The sequence below is a fragment of the Rana temporaria genome, chromosome 8 (genome assembly GCF_905171775.1).
Source record: "Rana temporaria chromosome 8, aRanTem1.1, whole genome shotgun sequence".
Lineage (NCBI taxonomy): Eukaryota > Metazoa > Chordata > Amphibia > Anura > Ranidae > Rana > Rana temporaria.
Window position 1 is genome coordinate 182,615,131 of NC_053496.1, and position 18,890 is coordinate 182,634,020.

At 47.0% G+C, this 18,890-nt stretch overlaps 2 protein-coding genes across 2 annotated transcripts; both read left to right on the forward strand.

The window, feature by feature from the left end:
- The first annotated feature begins 1,104 nt into the window (after positions 1-1,104).
- On the forward strand, positions 1,105-3,218 carry LOC120909541 (gastrula zinc finger protein XlCGF8.2DB-like). Its single transcript, XM_040321314.1, has 4 exons — positions 1,105-1,128; positions 1,246-1,343; positions 1,439-1,559; positions 1,860-3,218. The coding sequence occupies exon 4, from the start codon at positions 1,877-1,879 to the stop codon at positions 2,849-2,851; it is 975 nt and encodes a 324-aa protein (XP_040177248.1). The 5' UTR covers positions 1,105-1,128; positions 1,246-1,343; positions 1,439-1,559; positions 1,860-1,876; the 3' UTR covers positions 2,852-3,218.
- Positions 3,219-13,883: 10,665 nt separating this feature from the next.
- On the forward strand, positions 13,884-17,914 carry LOC120909539 (oocyte zinc finger protein XlCOF22-like). The gene is made up of 3 exons (XM_040321313.1): positions 13,884-13,923; positions 14,016-14,163; positions 15,995-17,914. Exons 2-3 carry the CDS (start codon positions 14,034-14,036, stop codon positions 17,296-17,298), a joined length of 1,434 nt encoding a protein of 477 aa, XP_040177247.1. The 5' UTR covers positions 13,884-13,923; positions 14,016-14,033; the 3' UTR covers positions 17,299-17,914.
- Positions 17,915-18,890: the final 976 nt, after the last annotated feature.

Below are 18,890 nucleotides of genomic sequence, written 5' to 3' on the forward strand. Positions count from 1 at the left end.
TGTTTGAGTAGTGGACAGGTTCTCGTGTTTCCTGGTCATGGTATAGCTAGTCGTAGTTGGCCACATTCAACTGGACTTGTTCTGTAATGTTAAAGACGTTTTTTAGCTTCTGAAAGCCTCTTCTTCAGGCTAGGCCCACGTGTCCATGAAGGTTCTCTTGTATCCACGTCATGGTATATCTAGTAGTAGTCAATCGCAGTCAACTGGACTTGTTCTGTAATATTGAAGGTGTTTCAAAGCCTCTTCTTCAGGCCTGCCCATGTGTTTGTGATGGTTCTTGTTTATCCTTAGCTTGGTATCCGTTTCACAGAGAGGAGTGTTCTGCATAGATCACATGACCACCTGAAAGAGGATGGAGAAGGACGGAAGTCAAATGACTAAGAAGATATTAAACCTCACCTTGGAGATCATCTGCCTGCTGACCGGAGAGGTGAGGAGGATTCTGGGAGGTCACATGACATCACTCTTATCTCTATTAATAAAACACAGACCTGACCGGAGAGGTGAGGAGGATTCTGGGAGGTCACATGACATCACTCTTATCTCTATTAATAAAACACAGACCTGACAGGAGAGGTGAGGAGGATTCTGGGAGATCGCATGACTTCACTCTTATCTCTATTAATAAAACACAGACCTGACCAGAGAGGTGAGGAGAGTTCTGGGAGGTCACATGACATCACTCTTATCTCTATTTATAAAACAGACCTGACCGGAGAGGTGAGGAGGATTCTGGGAGGTCACATGACATCACTCTTATCTCACATTGCTTTTTCTATGTAGAGTTTTCCTCCTCTGAAAGATGATGACCAACTAACCTTTACAGTGCCTCCACCTCGATCCTTGATACTTAAGAGTAACAATGAGAAGAAGATTCTCAGGGTCACCAAGAAGATGATGGAGCTGCTGACAGGAGAGGTGAGCGGTGCCGGGAATTCTGGGACATTATCCAGTAACAGACAAGGGGTGTGTCTGGATGGTGACTGTATCATTGTGTGTGTCAGGTTCCTATAAGGTGTCAGGATGTCACTGTCTATTTCTCCATGGAGGAGTGGGAGTATATAGAAGGACACAAGGATCTCTACAAGGACGTCATGATGGAGAATCAGCCGCCCCTCACATCACCGGGTAAGAGGAGACTTTATTGTAAAGGAGAGAGCAGTGCGGAGGCTCCACCTAGATCCCCCCATCATCTGATAAACACATAGAAACAATGTATTCAGTCAGTGTGTGTGTTTCCTACAGATGGATCCAGTAATGGGAACCCACCAGAGAGATGTCCCCGTCCTCTGTATTCCGGGGATTCCACCCAGGAGGATCACACCTATGCTCAACATTATCAGGTCAATGTCTTGGACTCACCACCTGTATATACCTGTAGAGCACTTTGTTTTCACAAGTTTTATAGATGTTGTTTTCTGTCCTTCTGTTGGTTTAGGGTGAAGAACCGATTCATATTAAAGTTGAAGTCAAGGAGGAAGAAGAAGAGCAGCCAACAGAGAAGGATACAGTGAAGGTGACAATTAAGGAGGAGGACATTCCTACAGAGATCCAGACAGGTGAGTCTCTGGCTTTATATCGGTTCCCTCTAAAGCCGTGGCTCAGTGGTGTCGCTATTGGGTTTGGACTGCACCCATGTTACACCCTCCAGAGGGGGGTCCGCATGTTTTACCACACCAGCTGGCACCAACCCTAGTGACTCCACTGCCATGGCTGAAGGAACACCTAAGAAACCAGATGACCCATTTATAAGTTCATTTTACGGGAAGGGTGACTTGGGCATAGGTTAAGCTTGGTCTGGGTTTGCCTAAAGCCCACCTTTCATCTACAATTATATTTTTTATATAATTTTGATCCAGGACATGGAAAAGACCTCATGGTTTCCTCAGAAGACCATCAAAGATCCTCAGAAGGTCGTCAAAGATCCTCAGAAGGTCGTCAAAGATCCTCAGAAGACCCTCAAAGATCCTCAGAAGGTCATCAAAGATCCTCAGAAGGTCATCAAAGATCCTCAGAAGGTCATCAAAGATCCTCAGAAGGTCATCAAAGTTCATCTCCCAGTTATGAAAATAGAGGTGAAGGCGACGCACAAGATCCACAGAGAGAAACTCTTGAGGCCAGATCACAAGATCCCTCTACCAAAGGGGAGTCCAACGCTGGATACGAAGAGGACAATTTATACTCCTGCCCCGATTGCGGGAAATGGTTTTGTCTGAAATCACGTCTCAACGCCCACATGAGATATCACATGACTGAGAAGCCCTATCCTTGCTCCGTGTGCGGGAAGGGCTATTTATCGAAAGCTCAGCTGGTCGATCACCAGAGAGTCCACACCGGAGAGAAACCTTTCTCTTGCTCGGAGTGCGGGAAGAGTTTCTCCTTTAAAGGCAACCTTGTCGAGCATCAGAGACGTCACTTAGGGGAGTCGCATACGTGTTCTGTGTGCGGGAAAACTTTTTTACTAAGGACCTATCTTGTCAGACACCTGAGATTTCACACGGGCGAGAAGCTTCATGCCTGTTCGGAGTGTGGGAAATGTTTTGTCCGTAAATCAGAGCTGGTTGTGCATGAGAGGTACCACACGGGGGAGAAACCGTATTCCTGCCCGGACTGCGGAAAACGTTTTGTACGCAAGTGTCACCTCGGTGTACATCTGAGATATCACACGGGAGAGAAGCCTCATTCCTGCCCTCAGTGTGGGAAAGGTTTCACACGCAAGTCAGACCTCGCTGCACATGAAAAAACTCACAAAGTCGAGAAGCCAGTTTCTTGCCTAGTGTGCGGGAAATTGTTTACTCGGAAAGTCATGCTCGCCAGACATCGGAGAACTCACATGGCTAAAAACACGTAAATTGGCACGTGGGGAATCCTCACGAGTGACTGGCCTTGTCATAGTGTGGGAAGTGTTTCTAAAGAACAGTTAAGCTCATTAAAAAGGTTCTGAGGGAAATATCAAAACTGACTTTGCTGAACTCTGCGAAAATTGCCTGGTTGTTGGGCCAACTCACCAAGTTACAAATTCATTTGGTTATCTCTTGGTTTCACTATTACAACTCCCTCCTCATTGGCTTATCTCTGCATTAACCCTCCCCCAATCAGTCTATTATGAATGCTGATGCCAGACTCCTCCACCTTACCAAAGGTTCAGTGTCCTCCACCCCTCTCTGCCAATCCCTCCACTGGCTTCCATTCAGTGTCCTCCACCCCTCTCTGCCAATCCCTCCACTGGCTTCCATTCCGTGTCCTCCACCCCTCTCTGCCAATCCCTCCACTGGCTTCCATTCCGTGTCCTCCACCCCTCTCTGCCAATCCCTCCACTGGCTTCCATTCCGTGCCCTCCACCCCTCTCTGCCAATCCCTCCACTGGCTTCCATTCCGTGTCCTCCACCTCTCTGCCAATCCCTCCACTGGCTTCCATTCCGTGTCCTCCACCCCTCTCTTCCAATCACTCCACTGCACTCCATTCAGTGTCTTCCACCCCTCTCTGCCAATCCCTCCACTTGCCTCCATTCAGTGTCCTCCACCTCTCTCTTCCAATCCCTCCACTGCACTCCAGTGTCCTCCAGCCCCTCTCTTCCAAATTCTCTACTGGCTTCCATTCAGTGTCCTCCACCCCTCTCTGCCAATCTCTTTACTGGCCTCCATTCAGTGTTTTCCACCCCTCTCTGCCAATCCCTCCACTGGCTTCCATTCAGTGTCCTCCACCCCTCTCTGCCAATCCCTCCTCTGCACTCAATTCTGTGTCCTCCACCCCTCTCTTCCAATCCCTCCACTGGCTTCCATTCAGTGTCCTCCACCCCTCTCTGCCAATCCCTCCACTGGCTTCCATTCAGTGTTTTCCACCCCTCTGCCTATCCCTCCACTGGCTTCCATTCAGTGTTTTCCACCCCTCTCTGCCAATCCCTCCACTGGCTTCCATTCAATGTCCTCCACCCCTCTCTGCCAATCCCTCCACTGGCTTCCATTCAGTGTCCTCCACCCCTCTCTGCCAATCCCTCCAATGGCTTCCATTCCGTGTCCTCCACCCCTCTCTGCCTATCCCTCCACTGGCTTCAATTCCGTGTCCTCCACCCCTCTCTGCCAATCCCTCCACTGGCTTCCATCCCGTGTCCTCCACCCCTCTCTATTTCCACTTTTAGGTGACCCTGGAACACTCACCTCTTCCGGGAACCTATCCTGCCACTACCTAACAACTGGAATTTGACTCCATCAACTCAGAGTTATGACCTTTTTGTATCATTTGACTCTACCTTTTAGATTGTGAGCTCTCGTGAGCAGGCCCTCCTAAATGTCTTGTATTGGATTGTATTGTAAATGTACTGTCTCCGTTTATTTTGTAAAGCACGGTGCAAACTGTTGGCGCTATATAAATCCTGTATAAAAAAAACCTTCAGAGAAGACCTCCCATTATAGGTCAACCCTTGCCCTTTGTGCAGTACAGTGGAACCTAGGATTACGAGCATAATCCGTTCCAGGAGAATGCTCGTAATCCAAAATACTCGCATATCGAAGCAAGTTTCCCCATAGAAGTCAATGGAAACGAAAATAATTTGTTCCGCATTGACTTCAATGGCATGCAATACCGTATGTGGCCAGAGGTGGGGGGCGCTGGTGAGCCTCGGAAACACCCGAGGACACCTCGGCTGAACTCAGGCTTGAAAATGGAGCCTTTTCTGAATGGCGCCCCTCCACCTCAGGCCAAACACGGTATTGCACACCACTTTGCCTTGAATCGTACTCGTGTTGTGAGACAACACTCGCAAACCACGTCAGGATTTTTTTTAAATACAGTGCTCGTATTCTGAAACGCTTGTTAACCACGTTACTCACAATCCGAGATTCCTCTGTATAATGAAGGGGAAAATATAACCTCACCCATTGCTCATTCACCACAAGAAAGGCCATCAGATGAGGGCTCCAGTGAGATACTGTAAATAGTAACATTGTTGGGATGAACATTTCTTGACAGGGTGAAGTACAAAATTATCATGGAGCGATGGCGTAATATCAACATTGCAGCAGAAAAGAACGGGAACCTCTTTCCTAGGTCCACAATAAAGCGGGCATGTCTGTATACCAATCCAGAGGGTAACTCATGCATGAATAGAGGGACCGCTGCTCTTTTGACCAGCCCATGATACACCCTAGGACCCTATGACTAAGCTCTGGTCGGCGAGGGCGAAACACGTTGGGGAGGGCGTGGTTTCACAGAGACATGTAGGCTGAGGCCGCTCCTTACTTCTATGTAGCACGGGCTGGTCTGGAGAGTGGTGGTCCCTCTATTTTGCAGCAGAAAAGTCCACATATTTGGAAATTCTGTCAAAATATTTTGACTGGGTATAGAAACACCAAAGGGAAGCACGCTGGATGTCAACCTACGAGACTGGGTGGAAAGCACTAAAGAAATGTTCACGGTGCGGCAAATCCACAACAGAACTTTGATATCTTCCGAAAATCTGATACTGCCCCTCTTCATTCCATAAAATGCCAAAGTTCATATTTTTTATTGTTATGTCGCACATAAACTCATCGGCCACTTTTTAGGTGCACCTGTTCCATTGCTTATTAACACAAATTGCTAATGAGCCAATCACACGGCAGCAACTCAATGCATTTAGGCATCTAGACGTGGTGAAGACAATTTGCCGAGGTTCTAACCGAGAATCAGAATGGGGGAAGAAAGGAGATTGAAGTGACTTTGATCGTGGCATGGTTGTTGGTGGCAGATGGGCTGGTCTGAGGATTTCTGGGATTTTCACACACAGCCATCTCTCAGGGTTTACAGAGAATGGTCCAAAAAAGAGAAAATAATCCAGTGAGTGGAGGTTGTGTGGAGGAAAATGGCTTGTTGATGGCAGAGGTCAGAGGAGAATGGGCAGACTGGTTCCAGATGATAGAACAGGGGTTGACAAATTTGCTTGGAATCTAGGAGCCATCTAAAAAAGTTAGGAGCCAGAAAACGTGCCCCGTCCTGACGAGCTTGCGCGCAGAAGCGAACACATACGTGAGCAGCGCCCGCATATGTAAACGGTGTTCAAACCACACATGTGAGGTATCACCGCGATTGGTACAGCGAGAGCAATAATTCTAGCACTAGACCTCCTCTGTAACTCAAAACATGCAACCTGTAGAATTTTTTAAACAACGCCTATGGAGATTTTAAAGGGTAAAAGTTTGTCGCCATTCCACGAGCGGACGTAATTTTGAAGCGTGACATGTTGGGTATCAATTTACTCGGCGGAACATTATCTTTCATAATATTAAAAAAAAATGGGGATAACTTTACTGTTGTCTTATTTTTTAATTTAAAAAAGTGTAATTTTTTCGGCGTGACGATCACCATTTTATTCTCTAGGGGGTTAGGATAAAAAATATATATAATGTTTGGGGGTTCTAATTAGAGGGAAGAAGATGGCAGTGAAAATAGTGAAAAATGACATTAGAATTGCTGTTTAACTTGTAATGCTTAACTTGTAATACCAACGGCCACCACCAGATGGCTCCAGCTTACACATCTGGTGGTAATAACTTGTTATACCAACGGCTTACCACCAGATGGCGCCAGCTCACAAAAAAGCCCCTTCCAAGCCAAGTCGCCAGGACCCTATTTCTAGTCGCCATGGCGACCGGGATTTGTCGAGCCCTGTGATAGAAAGTCAACAGTAACTCAAATAACCACTCGGTACATCCAAGGTATGCACAATACCATCTCTGAAAGCACAACACATCCAAACTTGAATCAGATGAGCTACAGCAGCAGAAGGCCACACCGGGTGCCACTCCTGTCAGCTAAGAACAGGAAACTGAGGCTACAATTGACACAGGATCACCAAAATTGGACAATAGACGATTGGAAAAACATTGGTCTGATGAGTTTGGATTTCAGCTGTGACATTCGGAGGGTAGGGTCAGAATTTGGCGCATGGATCCATGAAGCTGAGACACTACTCCACGAGGTTCGCTCACCATGTGATTGACATTAGGCAGTGGGTGGATCCATAGCCAATATACTTTCTTCTGGAACCCAGTGGGGGACAAGTGTCTCAGCTTCTCCTTCAGGCCCCAGCCACTGTCAGAGTCGCTGGTTGCTAGGAGGTGGTCAGCTGTGAAGCCTACAACCAATGAAAAGTGGGGAGTCATTGGGGTCGGATTGGGTAGATTCCACAACAGACAGGCTGCAAGTGTCTACAGTTACGGAGAAGCCAGGGAAGAAATTCCTTCCTGACACCTAATGGCATTTTGATTCAATTTACTATTAAATGTAGACACCACATTTGCTTTATACCAGTCTGGTACCCCTGCCTGTCCTTACAGAGCCCCCTCAAGCAGGGGCGGACTGACCATTGGGACTCCCGGGCACTGCCCGAGGGCCCCATGCCTCTAGGGGGCCCCATCAGGGTTGCCAGGCTCAATAAAACCAGGGACAGTATGTAAAAATCTGTGTTTTTTTTACATTTGTCCCTGATATGTCCGAAACCGACATGCTTTTGATGTTAAAATTCAGAGATTTTAGCTGCCCCGCCTCTGCACTGCCTCCTATCGTGGTGGCCATCTGTAAGCCTGGGGGCCCCATAATCTTCTATTGCCCGGGGGCCCCATGAGTTGTCAGTCCGCCCCTGCCCTCAAGGTAAAAATAAATTACATCACATTGCTAAGCTCCCTAAGGACCCATGGATGTAAACCATCTGGTTCAGATCATTATTCACATTTATTATGGGGAATTCATAGTCTACGACACTCATTAGTATTTCATTGTGCCTCTACATGACAAATATTGGTGCAATGTAGACACCACATTTGCTTTATGCCAGTCTAGTACCCCTGCCTACGTACATATTCGCCAGCACACCGTGGATCGTACAGAACGTCCAAAAATGTATTGCAGTGAAAACAGCACAAGGATTGCAACGTTTCGAAGTCGCGCAGGACCTCTTCGTCAGGCAGGTACCCCTGCCTGTCCTTACAGAGCCTCCTAAAGTTAAAAATAAATTACATAAGGTTGCTAAGCTCCCTAAGGACCCATGGATGTAAACCATGTGGTACAGATCATTATTCACATTTATTATGGGGAATTCATAGTCTACGACACTCATTAGTATTCCATTGTGCCCCTACATGACAAATATTGGTGCAATGTAGACACCACATTTGCTTTATGCCAGTCTAGTACCCCTGCCTGTCCTTACAGAGCCTCCTAAAGTTAAAAGAATTGAGATAGCTTTGCTAAGCTCTCTGAGGACCCATGGGTGTAAACCATCTGGTCTAGATCATTATTCACATTTAGTCATAGGAATTTATAGTCTACGACACTCTTTAGTATTCCATTGTGCCTCTACATGACAAATATTGGTGCAGGCAACAGACCCATGTACGTGAATTTGGGGCAAGCACCGTGAGAGGAGGATTTCTGACACTGGTGATCCCCCTGCCTATGCAGGTGTCACACAAATAGTGTAGCGCGAAAGAGCTATAGAGCTGGCTGGGTGGGTGGAACCTGGTGGGTCAGCTGAGACACTACTCCACGAGGTTCGCTTACCTTGTGATTGACAGTAGGCAATGGGCGGATCCATAGCAAATATACTGTCTTCTGGAACCCAGGCCAGTGGGGAACAAAGGTCTCAGCTTCTCCTTTAGGCCCCGGCCACTGTCAGAGTCACTGGTTGCTAGGAGGTGGTCAGCTGTGAAGCCGACAACCAATGAAAGGTGGGAAGTCACGGGGGGTCGGATTGGGTAGATTCCAGAACAGACAGTCTGCAAGTGTCTACAGTTATGGAGAAGTTGCCCTCTAACAGGGAAGGAATTTCTTCCTGACACCTATCGGCATTTTTAATCAATTCGGAAAAATGTAAAGTGGGCGTAAAACGGTCAACTTCAGACATATGTATTACAACACATATATGAATAAAAAATGTTTTTTTATAATATAAACCACAACGGTTTTACGACCCCAAACTACCTTACTACATACTATTCACTATTAAATGTACTGTAGATACTACATTTGCATTATACTGGTCTGGTACTCCTGCCTGTCCTTACAAAGCCTACTCAAGTTAAAAAGAAATTACATCACTTTGCTAAGCTCCCTAAGGACCCATGGATGTAAACCATCTGGTTCAGATCTTTATTCGGGGCAATTTATAGTCTACGACACTCTTTAGGTTTCCATTGCGCCTCCACATGGCAAATATTGGTGCAGGCAACAGACCCATGTACTGTACATGCATTTGGGGCAAGCACTGTGGTGGGTAAGCTGAGACACTACTCTTCTCTTGTCCCCCCTTCTTTCCCTTCCCCCCTTTTTTCCTCCCTCAACCTCCCGTTCCTTTCCCCCCTCCCCCCCATGCCCCTCCCTTCCCCCCTTGCTTCCCCCCAAAAAAAAACACACCTTCCCTCCCCTCCTTTTTTCTTCCCCTCCTCTCCCTGTCCTTTCACCCTCCCTGTTTTCTGCCCCCTCTTCTCTTCCCCCCCCTCCATCCTCCCTCTCTCTCTGCCTTGTCCTTTCTTCGCCTTCCCCCTCTTTTTTCTCCCCTCCCCCTTCCCCCCTCCTCCCTTTTTCCCTCTTGTCCCAATTGCTTTTTCCCTTCCTTTCTTCTCTCCTTCCTCTTCTTCCTTGGTGATCTTGTACACATAATTTCCTATGCACGCGGTGTCCCACTACCCCTACCTTAGGTTACCACTTATTCTAAAATATCACTATTATCATTTTATTCGAGTATTATCCGTTTTTCTTCCCCCTTGTTCGCCACGGGTGACCTTGGTCAGCGAGCTCCACATCGGTCCTCGACCCTCGGTAAGCGGATTTTTGTTCATTTGCACCTTTTGATCTCTCCAAGTCTCTGATTATGTTTTGTTGTGATTTTATGTTTTGCTAGTTCTTGACATGTTGTCATCTATTGTACAGACCACCTCCTGAAGAAGCGGTCATCCCCGAAACCGGTAGAGGTCTTTCCTACGACCTCAGCTCACAATCCCAGATACTCCACGGTTTTCCGTTGTATATTCTATCTTTGTATCATAAGTGAGGTTGATGGTCATAGTTCTGTTTTTAAAGCTGTATAGTTTTCTGTATAATAAATGAATTTTTTACCACATTGATTTGTGTTATCAGTACAGAGAAAGTCCATTCATACACTTTGCCTGGGTGATAGTTGGTGTGAGTTTGCGGTACTAGCAGCCGCTACCTCTCTATTCCCGATCCCCCTCTTTTTCCTAATTAATTCCGAATGATGGTTTTTATTTAACTATCCAATCTGAGGCTACACTCAAAATGTATGTCAATCACCTTGTGATTGACAGTAGGCAGTGGGTGGATCCATAGCCAATATACTGTCATCTGCAACCCAACGGGGAACAAGTGTCTCAGCTTCTCCTTCAGGCTTCAGTCACTGGTTGCTTGGAAGCTGTCCGCTGTGAAGCTGACAACCAATGAATCTCTGGAGCAACCTGAGGCTTCCACAGAACCGTGGTTGAGAAGGGCTCATCTAGTAGATGGGTAGACATAAAGGAGCTTCACATGCTCAATAACAATCTTTGACACATTCAGGGCTGGATTCACAAAAAGTTACGCCGGCGTATCAGCAGATACGCCTACGTAACTCGGAATCTAAGCCCGTCGTATGTTTAAGTGTATGCTCAAACTGAGATACTCTTAAACCTAGCTAAGATACGATGGCCTGCGCCGTCGTATCTTAGGGTGCAATTTTTCCGCTGGCCGCTAGGTGGCGCTTCCGTTGATTTCCGCGTAGAATATGTAAATGACTAGATACGCCGATTCACGAACATACGCTTGCCAGTCGCAGTAAAGATACGCCATTTCCGTAAGAGGTATGCCGCGTAAAGATAAAGCTGCCCCCTAGGTGGCGTAGCCAATGTTAAGTATGGCCGTCGTTCCCGCGTCGAAATTTGATCGTCCGTGAATGGGGCTGGACGTAATTTACGTTCACGTCGAAACCAATACGTCCTTGCGGCGTACTTTGGAGCAATGCACACTGGGATATGTACATGGACGGCGCATGCGCCGTTCGTAAAAAACGTCAATCACGTCGGGTCACCAATCATTTACATAAAACACGCCCCCCTCATCCTCATTTGAATTAGGCGCACTTACGCCGGCCCCATTTACGCTATGCCGCCGTAAGTTAGGAGGCAAGTGCTTTGTGAATACAGCACTTGCCTCTCTGACTTAAGGTGGCGTAAATACGATACGCTACGCCGCCGTAAAAATGCGCCAATCTACGTGAATCCAGCCCTCAGTTGGTATTAAGGTGGACACTAAGTAAACATTTGACACAAGTACTGCTTAGACCTTGAAGAAGTGGATACACCCCAAAATCTTGTCATAAAAATTTGGATGTTAGTGCAAATAAAACATTTTTTTTTAGTTAGGTTCTTTTAAAATTTTGCAGTCCTTTTATTTTTTTTGTCTTTATTTTCAAATTATTACAAATTTTTCGAAGCTACAGTTCCACTGAGCTCCACAAGGTGTTGATCTCACGTCTACCCAGACAGGAAGTCTCTATGGAAGACAGGAAGTGATGTCAGCTAAAAATAGGAAGTAAGAGTCGAGTCGGGAGGAAGTAGAGAGGAGACATTGCTGGAACTGGCAGCAGAAGAGGTAACAAGATATTATTTTAGATTAATACCCAGTAACCCCCCTGAATGTTCTTATGTTGTCCGTGACTTGATGTTACACACATGAAAAATGTTTGTAAATATTAAATAATTTTATTTTAATCTACATTTTATAATGCACCTCTATAGAAACCGATCCCTAATAAACAACGAGCTATTGCTCACTGTTATCGGTGATAAATGCAATGTAAAACTCTATACAAGGGAACCTCAGATTTCGAGTAACGCAGTTTACGAGCGTTTCGCAATTGGAGCGCTGTATTTCCTAAAATCCGGACTCGATTTGTGAGTATTGTCTCGCAAAACGAGGAGGGTTCAAGCCACAGCGGTGTGCAGTACTGCATTTAGGCCAGAGGTGCGGGACGCCGGAGCTGAGCGTAGCTGTTCGAAAATACTCTTTCCAAGGTTTTTCGAGTTCAGCCAAACTGTCCCGAGCCTTTCCAAGGCTCTCCGATGCCCCCCCACCTCTGGCCACATGCGGTATTACATGCCATAGAAGTCAATGCAGAACAGTCTATTTTTGTTTCCATTGACTTCTACGGAGAAACTCATTAGATATGCGTGTGCTTTGTATTGCGAGCATTCTCCTGGAACGGATTATGCTTGTAATCCAAGGTTCCACTGTATATAGTTTTTTGCCCCATTATGTTTCCTCTACTCTACTATGGTGAAAAGTAATAATATCATCCAGATGTACGGTTGCCATTTTGTAACCGTCTGGTAAAGCACGATGGAGGTTGGTCACTTTGAAGGTTTAAAATGGAAATAGACATGAACTGGGTTGTGTGGCAGGGTCGTATTTAGTTCAAATGTTCTCCTGCTAAAGAGGCCCCTCTGTTCTATCCCTGAAAGTTGGGTACAGGGCGTCCACCAGATCATCAGTAAGTTGATGGGCGACACATGATATATGTCCTAAAGCATCGGAGAGGCCAGATAATTCTCAATTACATGTCTACAGAGAGGAACGTTTTTCGATAGATCAAATAATCACCTCAGTGAGGATGGAGGAAGACCAGAGTCACATGACTGAGAAGATATTAGACCTCACCCTGGAGATCATCTACCTGCTAACTGGAGAGGTGAGGAGGATTCTGGGAGGTCACATGACATCTCTCTATTAATAAAACACAGACCTGACCGGAGAGGTGAGGAGGATTCTGGGAGGTCACATGACATCACTCTTATCTCTAATAATAAAACACAGAGGTGAGGAGGATTCTGGTAGGTCACATGACATCACTCTTATCTCTAATAATAAAACACAGACCTGACCGGAGAGGTGAGGAGGATTCTGGGAGGTCACATGACATCACTCTTATCTCTATTAATAAAACACAGACCTGACCGGAGAGGTGAGGAGGATTCTGGGAGGTCACATGACATCACTCTTATCTCTAATAATAAAACACAGACCTGACCGGAGAGATGAGGAGGATTCTGGGAGGTCACATGACATCACTCTTATCTCTAATAATAAAACACAGACCTGACCGGAGAGGTGAGGAGGATTCTGGGAGGTCACATGACATCACTCTTATCTCTATTAATAAAAAAGACATGACCGGAGAGGTGAGGAGGATTCTGGGAGGTCACATGACATCATTCTTATCTGTAATAATAAAACACAGACCTGACCGGAGAGGTGAGGAGGATTCTGGGAGGTTCGGAAGACTACACAGTCCTGCTGGAGACCTAAGAAGAACTCTAGTAGTGTCTTGACATTATTGTTTGTCTTTTATTACAGAGAGTGCCCCCTATGAAGTCTGGTGGCCAGGTGACCATTAAGGTGCCTTCAACTCTCTCCATGACAATTGAAAGAAATGACAAGAAGATTCTCAAGGTCATCAAGAAGATGATGGAGCTGCTGACAGGAGAGGTGAGGAGGATTCTGGGAATTCTGGGACATTATCCAGTAACAGACAAGGGGTGTGTCTGGATGGTGACTGTATCATTGTGTGTGTCAGGTTCCTATAAGGTGTCAGGATGTCACTGTCTATTTCTCCATGGAGGAGTGGGAATATTTAGAAGGACACAAGGATCTCTACAAGGACGTCATGATGGAGAATCAGCCGCCCCTCACATCACCGGGTAAGAGGAGACTTTATTGTAAAGGAGAGAGCAGTACGGAGGCTCCACCTAGATCCCCCATCATCTGATAAACACATAGAAACAATGTGTGTGTTTCCTACAGATGGATCCAGTAATGGGAACCCACCAGAGAGATGTCCCCGTCCTCTGTATTCCCGGGATTCCACACAGGAAGGTCACACCATCCCCCACCATCATCAGGTAGGTGAAGTTGAGGTCCTCAGCTCACCGCCAACATTCTTCTTTATCATTTCTTCTTATTAAATATTTCTTTCACCATTTTTCTTCTTCAGAACAAAGAAATTACTAAAATGAAAGTTGAGCGTCACGAGGAAGAAGAAGAAGAAGAGACGTATTTGTGGGGTGATCAGCAGGCTGTGGAGGAGATGGTCAGAATGGTGACAATTAAGGAGGAGGACGTTCTTGTAGAGATCGGCATTGGTGGGTAGTGGAGATTAAGAATTTTAACAGCAGAGCATTGCCCCCTAAAGAAATATACATCAAATATGCCTCACAGCGCTGAATATTTTATGTTTATTGCTTTGGAGGATTGGATATATTGCCTTTTTTTGCTAGCAGCTGTTATTTCATTTTATTTTTTTGTTAGCGCTCATTTTATATTTTTTTACGTTTTTTGTTATCACCCTAAAGCAATAACATTAACCCCAGTCTATGGCTTACTTCTGTTTTTTGGTGTAATGACGTCGCATGCGCCCCACCGCTAACATGTTTCGTCATGCGACTCGTGACTTTGTCACAGTGAAAAGCTTCTGTAACCAGGAGTAAGCCAAGACTAAGAATGTTATTGACCTATCTTTGTGTGTGTATAGTCCTTTCTTTGATGTCACTTGTGCCCCACCATCACTATGACGTCACGTGCGCCCCACCCCTGACACGTGTCGTCATGTGACTTGTGACTTTGTCAAAGCCTAAAAACTTCTGGAACCAGAAGTAGGCCAAGACTGAGAATGTCATCGATATATCTTTGTGTGTGTGTAGTCCTTTCTTATTAGATTAATAGGATAGTAATGGAGGACAGTAGGAGTGGGTGGTCTGGCCCCATAATTCCTTGTCACACCTATGAAGGGTAATACTCATCGGTTCCATCACCTTCTTACCATGTAGAAGAATTAACCTGGTAATGTTTCCAAGGGACCTCTAGCAGGCTTTTTGATGAGGAAGTGGACTGAGCGTAGGGTCAGCATTCAATATCTCTTTACAGAAATGATAATAATGCCCATCTAGGGGAACCAATCCACCGATCTCCAGCAGTTATATACAGCCCTCACATTTTTTTATGTAAGCTGTAACAGCGTGCTATCCTGTTCCTCTGCCCAGGCGAAGCTGCAATAGTGGGCACAGGTGAGGCTGCAATGGTGGAAACAGTGAGGCTGCAATGGTGGGCACAAGTGAGACTGCAATGGTGGGCACACTGTGGCTGCAATAGGGGTTCTCCCAGCGATCGCCCCAGGGGGGAGAGAGCATGGAGGAAGAGGAGAGCCACAGGATCACAGAGCAGGATAGCATGTTGTTACAGCTTACATTACAATTGTCTCGGCTTTGCTCGACACAGCCCTGCCTCCTCCTGACCCCGTGCCTGTGATAGACAGAACGCCAGTCCAATGATGGAATGCGTTCTGTCCATCACAGGCACGGGGTCAGGAGGAGACGGGGCTGTGTCGAGCTGAGTGGAGACAAGCATGAAATCTGTGAAAAAAATATCACTGATTAAATGCCGACAGCCGCGATTGCGGCTTTGTTTACTTCCGGGTACCGGGCGTGACGTCATAACGTCGCACCCTGGCCTCCGACGGTCATAGAGATGACTGGTGACCATCTGGTCACCAGTCATCTCTTTGCTTCCCCAGCCAGCGCCGGCCGATTCGCTCTCCGGGCCCCCGATGGCACGGGAGAGCCCGGAGAAGCACCGGATGGCGGCGGGAGGGGGGGACATCCCCTCCCGCTGCCTATAAGAACGATCAAGCGGCGGGATCGCCGCTTTGATCGTTCTTATCGTGCACAGAATCGGCGGCTGAAGACGGTGATTTCTGAATGATGCCTGTAGCTGCCCCCATCATTCAGATATCACCGCACAAAGCCGAGGACGTCCTCGGTCGTCAAGAGGTTAAGTGTAATTTCATGAGATAATTTATGAGGGCGTGTTTAGGGGCAGGGTAGGTGTTGGGTGGGGCACTGGTGACGAGTAACCCTTGAGGCCTGGCTAGTAGCTCAGGACTTGAAATTTTGAGCCCTGTATATTTTGTTTTTTCAGGACTTGGAGGCCACATGAAAACTTCAGAGGATTTTCCGAATTGTGAAGGCATCAGAGGAGATTGTTGGGGAAGAAACCTCGTTCTTTCAGATATCCACCCTAGACCTCCGAATGTGGGCAGATCACCGGATCTCACCAATCCCGAGGACCCGTCTTTTATTAAACCACATTCTGTAACCCCGGGACTTCACGGTATGGATGGATCACCAGATCCCTTTGGTCTTGGGGATCCTTCTGCTCTCAATCCGGGAAGTGACCAAATCAACTTTGGAAAGAAGTCCCATCCATGTTTCGAGTGTGGGAAACTATTTCCGAAAAAATCACTTTTGCTCAGACATCAGAGAACTCACACTGGCGAGAAGCCATTTTTATGCTCCGAGTGCGGGAAATGTTTTTCTCATAAATATGATCTCGTTGTCCACCAAAGATCTCACACAGGCGAGAAGCGATATTTGTGTCCTGAGTGTGGGAAACGTTATGCCCATAAATCGGCCCTTGCTCGACACAAAAAAACTCACACAGGCGAGAAGCCTCATTTCTGCCCGGAGTGCGGGAAATGTTTCCTACAGAAATCGGACCTCGTCGTGCACAAGAGGTCTCACACAGGCGAGAAGCCGTATTCTTGTCCTCAGTGCGGGAAACGTTTTTCTTGTTCGTCAGAGCTCGCCAGACACCAAAGAACCCACAGGGACGAGAAGCCATGTTTGTGTCTAGAGTGCGGAAAATGTTTTTCTCGGAAATCAGACCTTGACGTCCATCAAAGATCTCACACGGGCGAGAAGCCTCATTCGTGTCTCGAGTGTGGGAAATGTTACATAAACAAAGCCGCACTCGATGTGCATCAGAGAATTCACACGGGCGAGAAGCCCTATTTGTGTTTAGAGTGTGGGAAAAGTTTTGCATGTAAATCGTATCTTCTTGTACATCGAAGGTCTCATACGGGCGAGAAGCCGCATTGGTGTCCCGAGTGTGGGAAATGTTACGTCCATAAATCTGACCTCGCCAGACACCGAAGAACCCACACGGGTGAGAAGCCTCACGAGTGTTCAGAGTGTGGGAAACGTTTCCTACAAAAGTCAGACCTCGTCGTGCACAAGAGGTCCCACACGGGCGAGAGGCCTTATTGCTGTTCTGCATGCGGGAAGTGTTTCATTTGTACGTCGGACCTAGCCAGACACCAAAGAACTCACAGCGGCGAGAAGCCCCATTGGTGTTTGGCGTGTGGGAAAAGTTTTGCGCGTAAGTCGGACTGGACCATACATCAGAGGTCTCACACGGGGGGAGAAACCGTAATCTTGTTATGAGTGCGGGAAATGTTTTGTGCAGAGAACAGACCCGAAAAGCCAGCTTCCTGTCCCGACTGCGGGAAATGCTTTTTCCCAAAATGCGTAGGCCAGCGTCAACGATCTCACCCGGGTGCAGAGACATATTGATCTTCCGATTGTGGGAAATGTTTGATCTCTAATTTACAGCTTGACAGATAAGCTTGAAAATCCAAACAAGGTGACCAACCCACCCGGTGTAGGAAGCAATTCCTAAGGAGGACCGAGCTCATTAAGGAAACCTTCACTAAAGAGCGTAGGCTTCTCCTGCTGACCTCTTCTTCTGGAATTGCTAGCTGCTTGGTCGACGTCATAAGTATGCAGGCGGAACATACTGCCCTCATTGTCTCCATGAGCTTTCCAGGCCAGTGATTGGAAAGGCATTAAAAAAATGCCCCAGGACGACGTCATCTTTGACGAAACGCGCAGGGAGGAGCGACGTGCTGACGTCACCGCGTTTGCGCCAGTCCCGAACCACGGGCTGGAATTTTGAGCCGGCCGGCTCTTTTTTTTTTTTTTTTTTTTTTCTGTGAGTTTTACTTTCATTGATGTAAGTGCAACATTTTTATTTTACTTGAATAAACCTTAAGATTTAACACTATGGTGGCTTTATCTTTTCTTGGAACCCCTCTGGGATCGAGTCCATTGGGCGGTGGAGGCTTAATAGCGAGATCTCCCTCAATGATCAAAGGCCCCGGCTGGGTAAATAGCCACAAGTGTCTTGGACCTCTCGTAACAGGAGGTCTTAGGAGAAGGTAAGCGGCCATTTTTTTTTTTTTTTTTGAGGTGGAGGTGTTTCTCTGAACTGTCACGTTTTCTTGGTGAAATTATCCACAATTAAGGGATCCTTCGGACATCGGGTCACTATACGGTCCATCTAGACCTCCCAACTGTCAAGATCTGGCCCATCTAGTTCCTGCAACTGTCAAGATCAGGCCCATCTAGTCCTCAGAACTGTCAAGACCAGGCCCATGTAGCCCACTCAACTGTCAAATGGAAAGATTATCAGAGGGAAATAGACCTCACGGAGCCTCATTCTCCTTCCCAGGTAGCTGGATCCTCCATTTGAAGATCCCTCATCTAGCCCTCACAACTAACATAACCATTACAGGCCCAACTAGTCAACCATGCTGCCAAGACTGGACCCAACTAGCCCTCCCAACTGTCAAGACCAGGCCCATCTAGCCCTCCAAACTGTCAAGATCAGGCCCATCTAGTCCTTCCAACTGTCAAGACCAGGCCCATCGAGTTCTCGCAACTGTCAAGACCAGGCCCATCTAGCCCTCCCAACTGTCAAGACCAGGCCCATCTAGCCCTCCCAACTGTCAAGACCAGGCCCATCTAGCCCTCCCAACTGTCAAGACCAGGCCCATCTAGCCCTCCCAACTGTCAAGACCAGGCCCATCTAGCCCTCCCAACTGTCAAGACCAGGCCCATCTAGCCCTTCCAACTGTCAAAGCCAGATCCATCTAGCCCTCCCAACTGTCAAGATCAGGCCCATCTAGCCCTCCCAACTGTCAAGACCAGGCCCATCTAGTCTTTCCAACTGTCAAGACCAGGCCCATCTAGTCTTT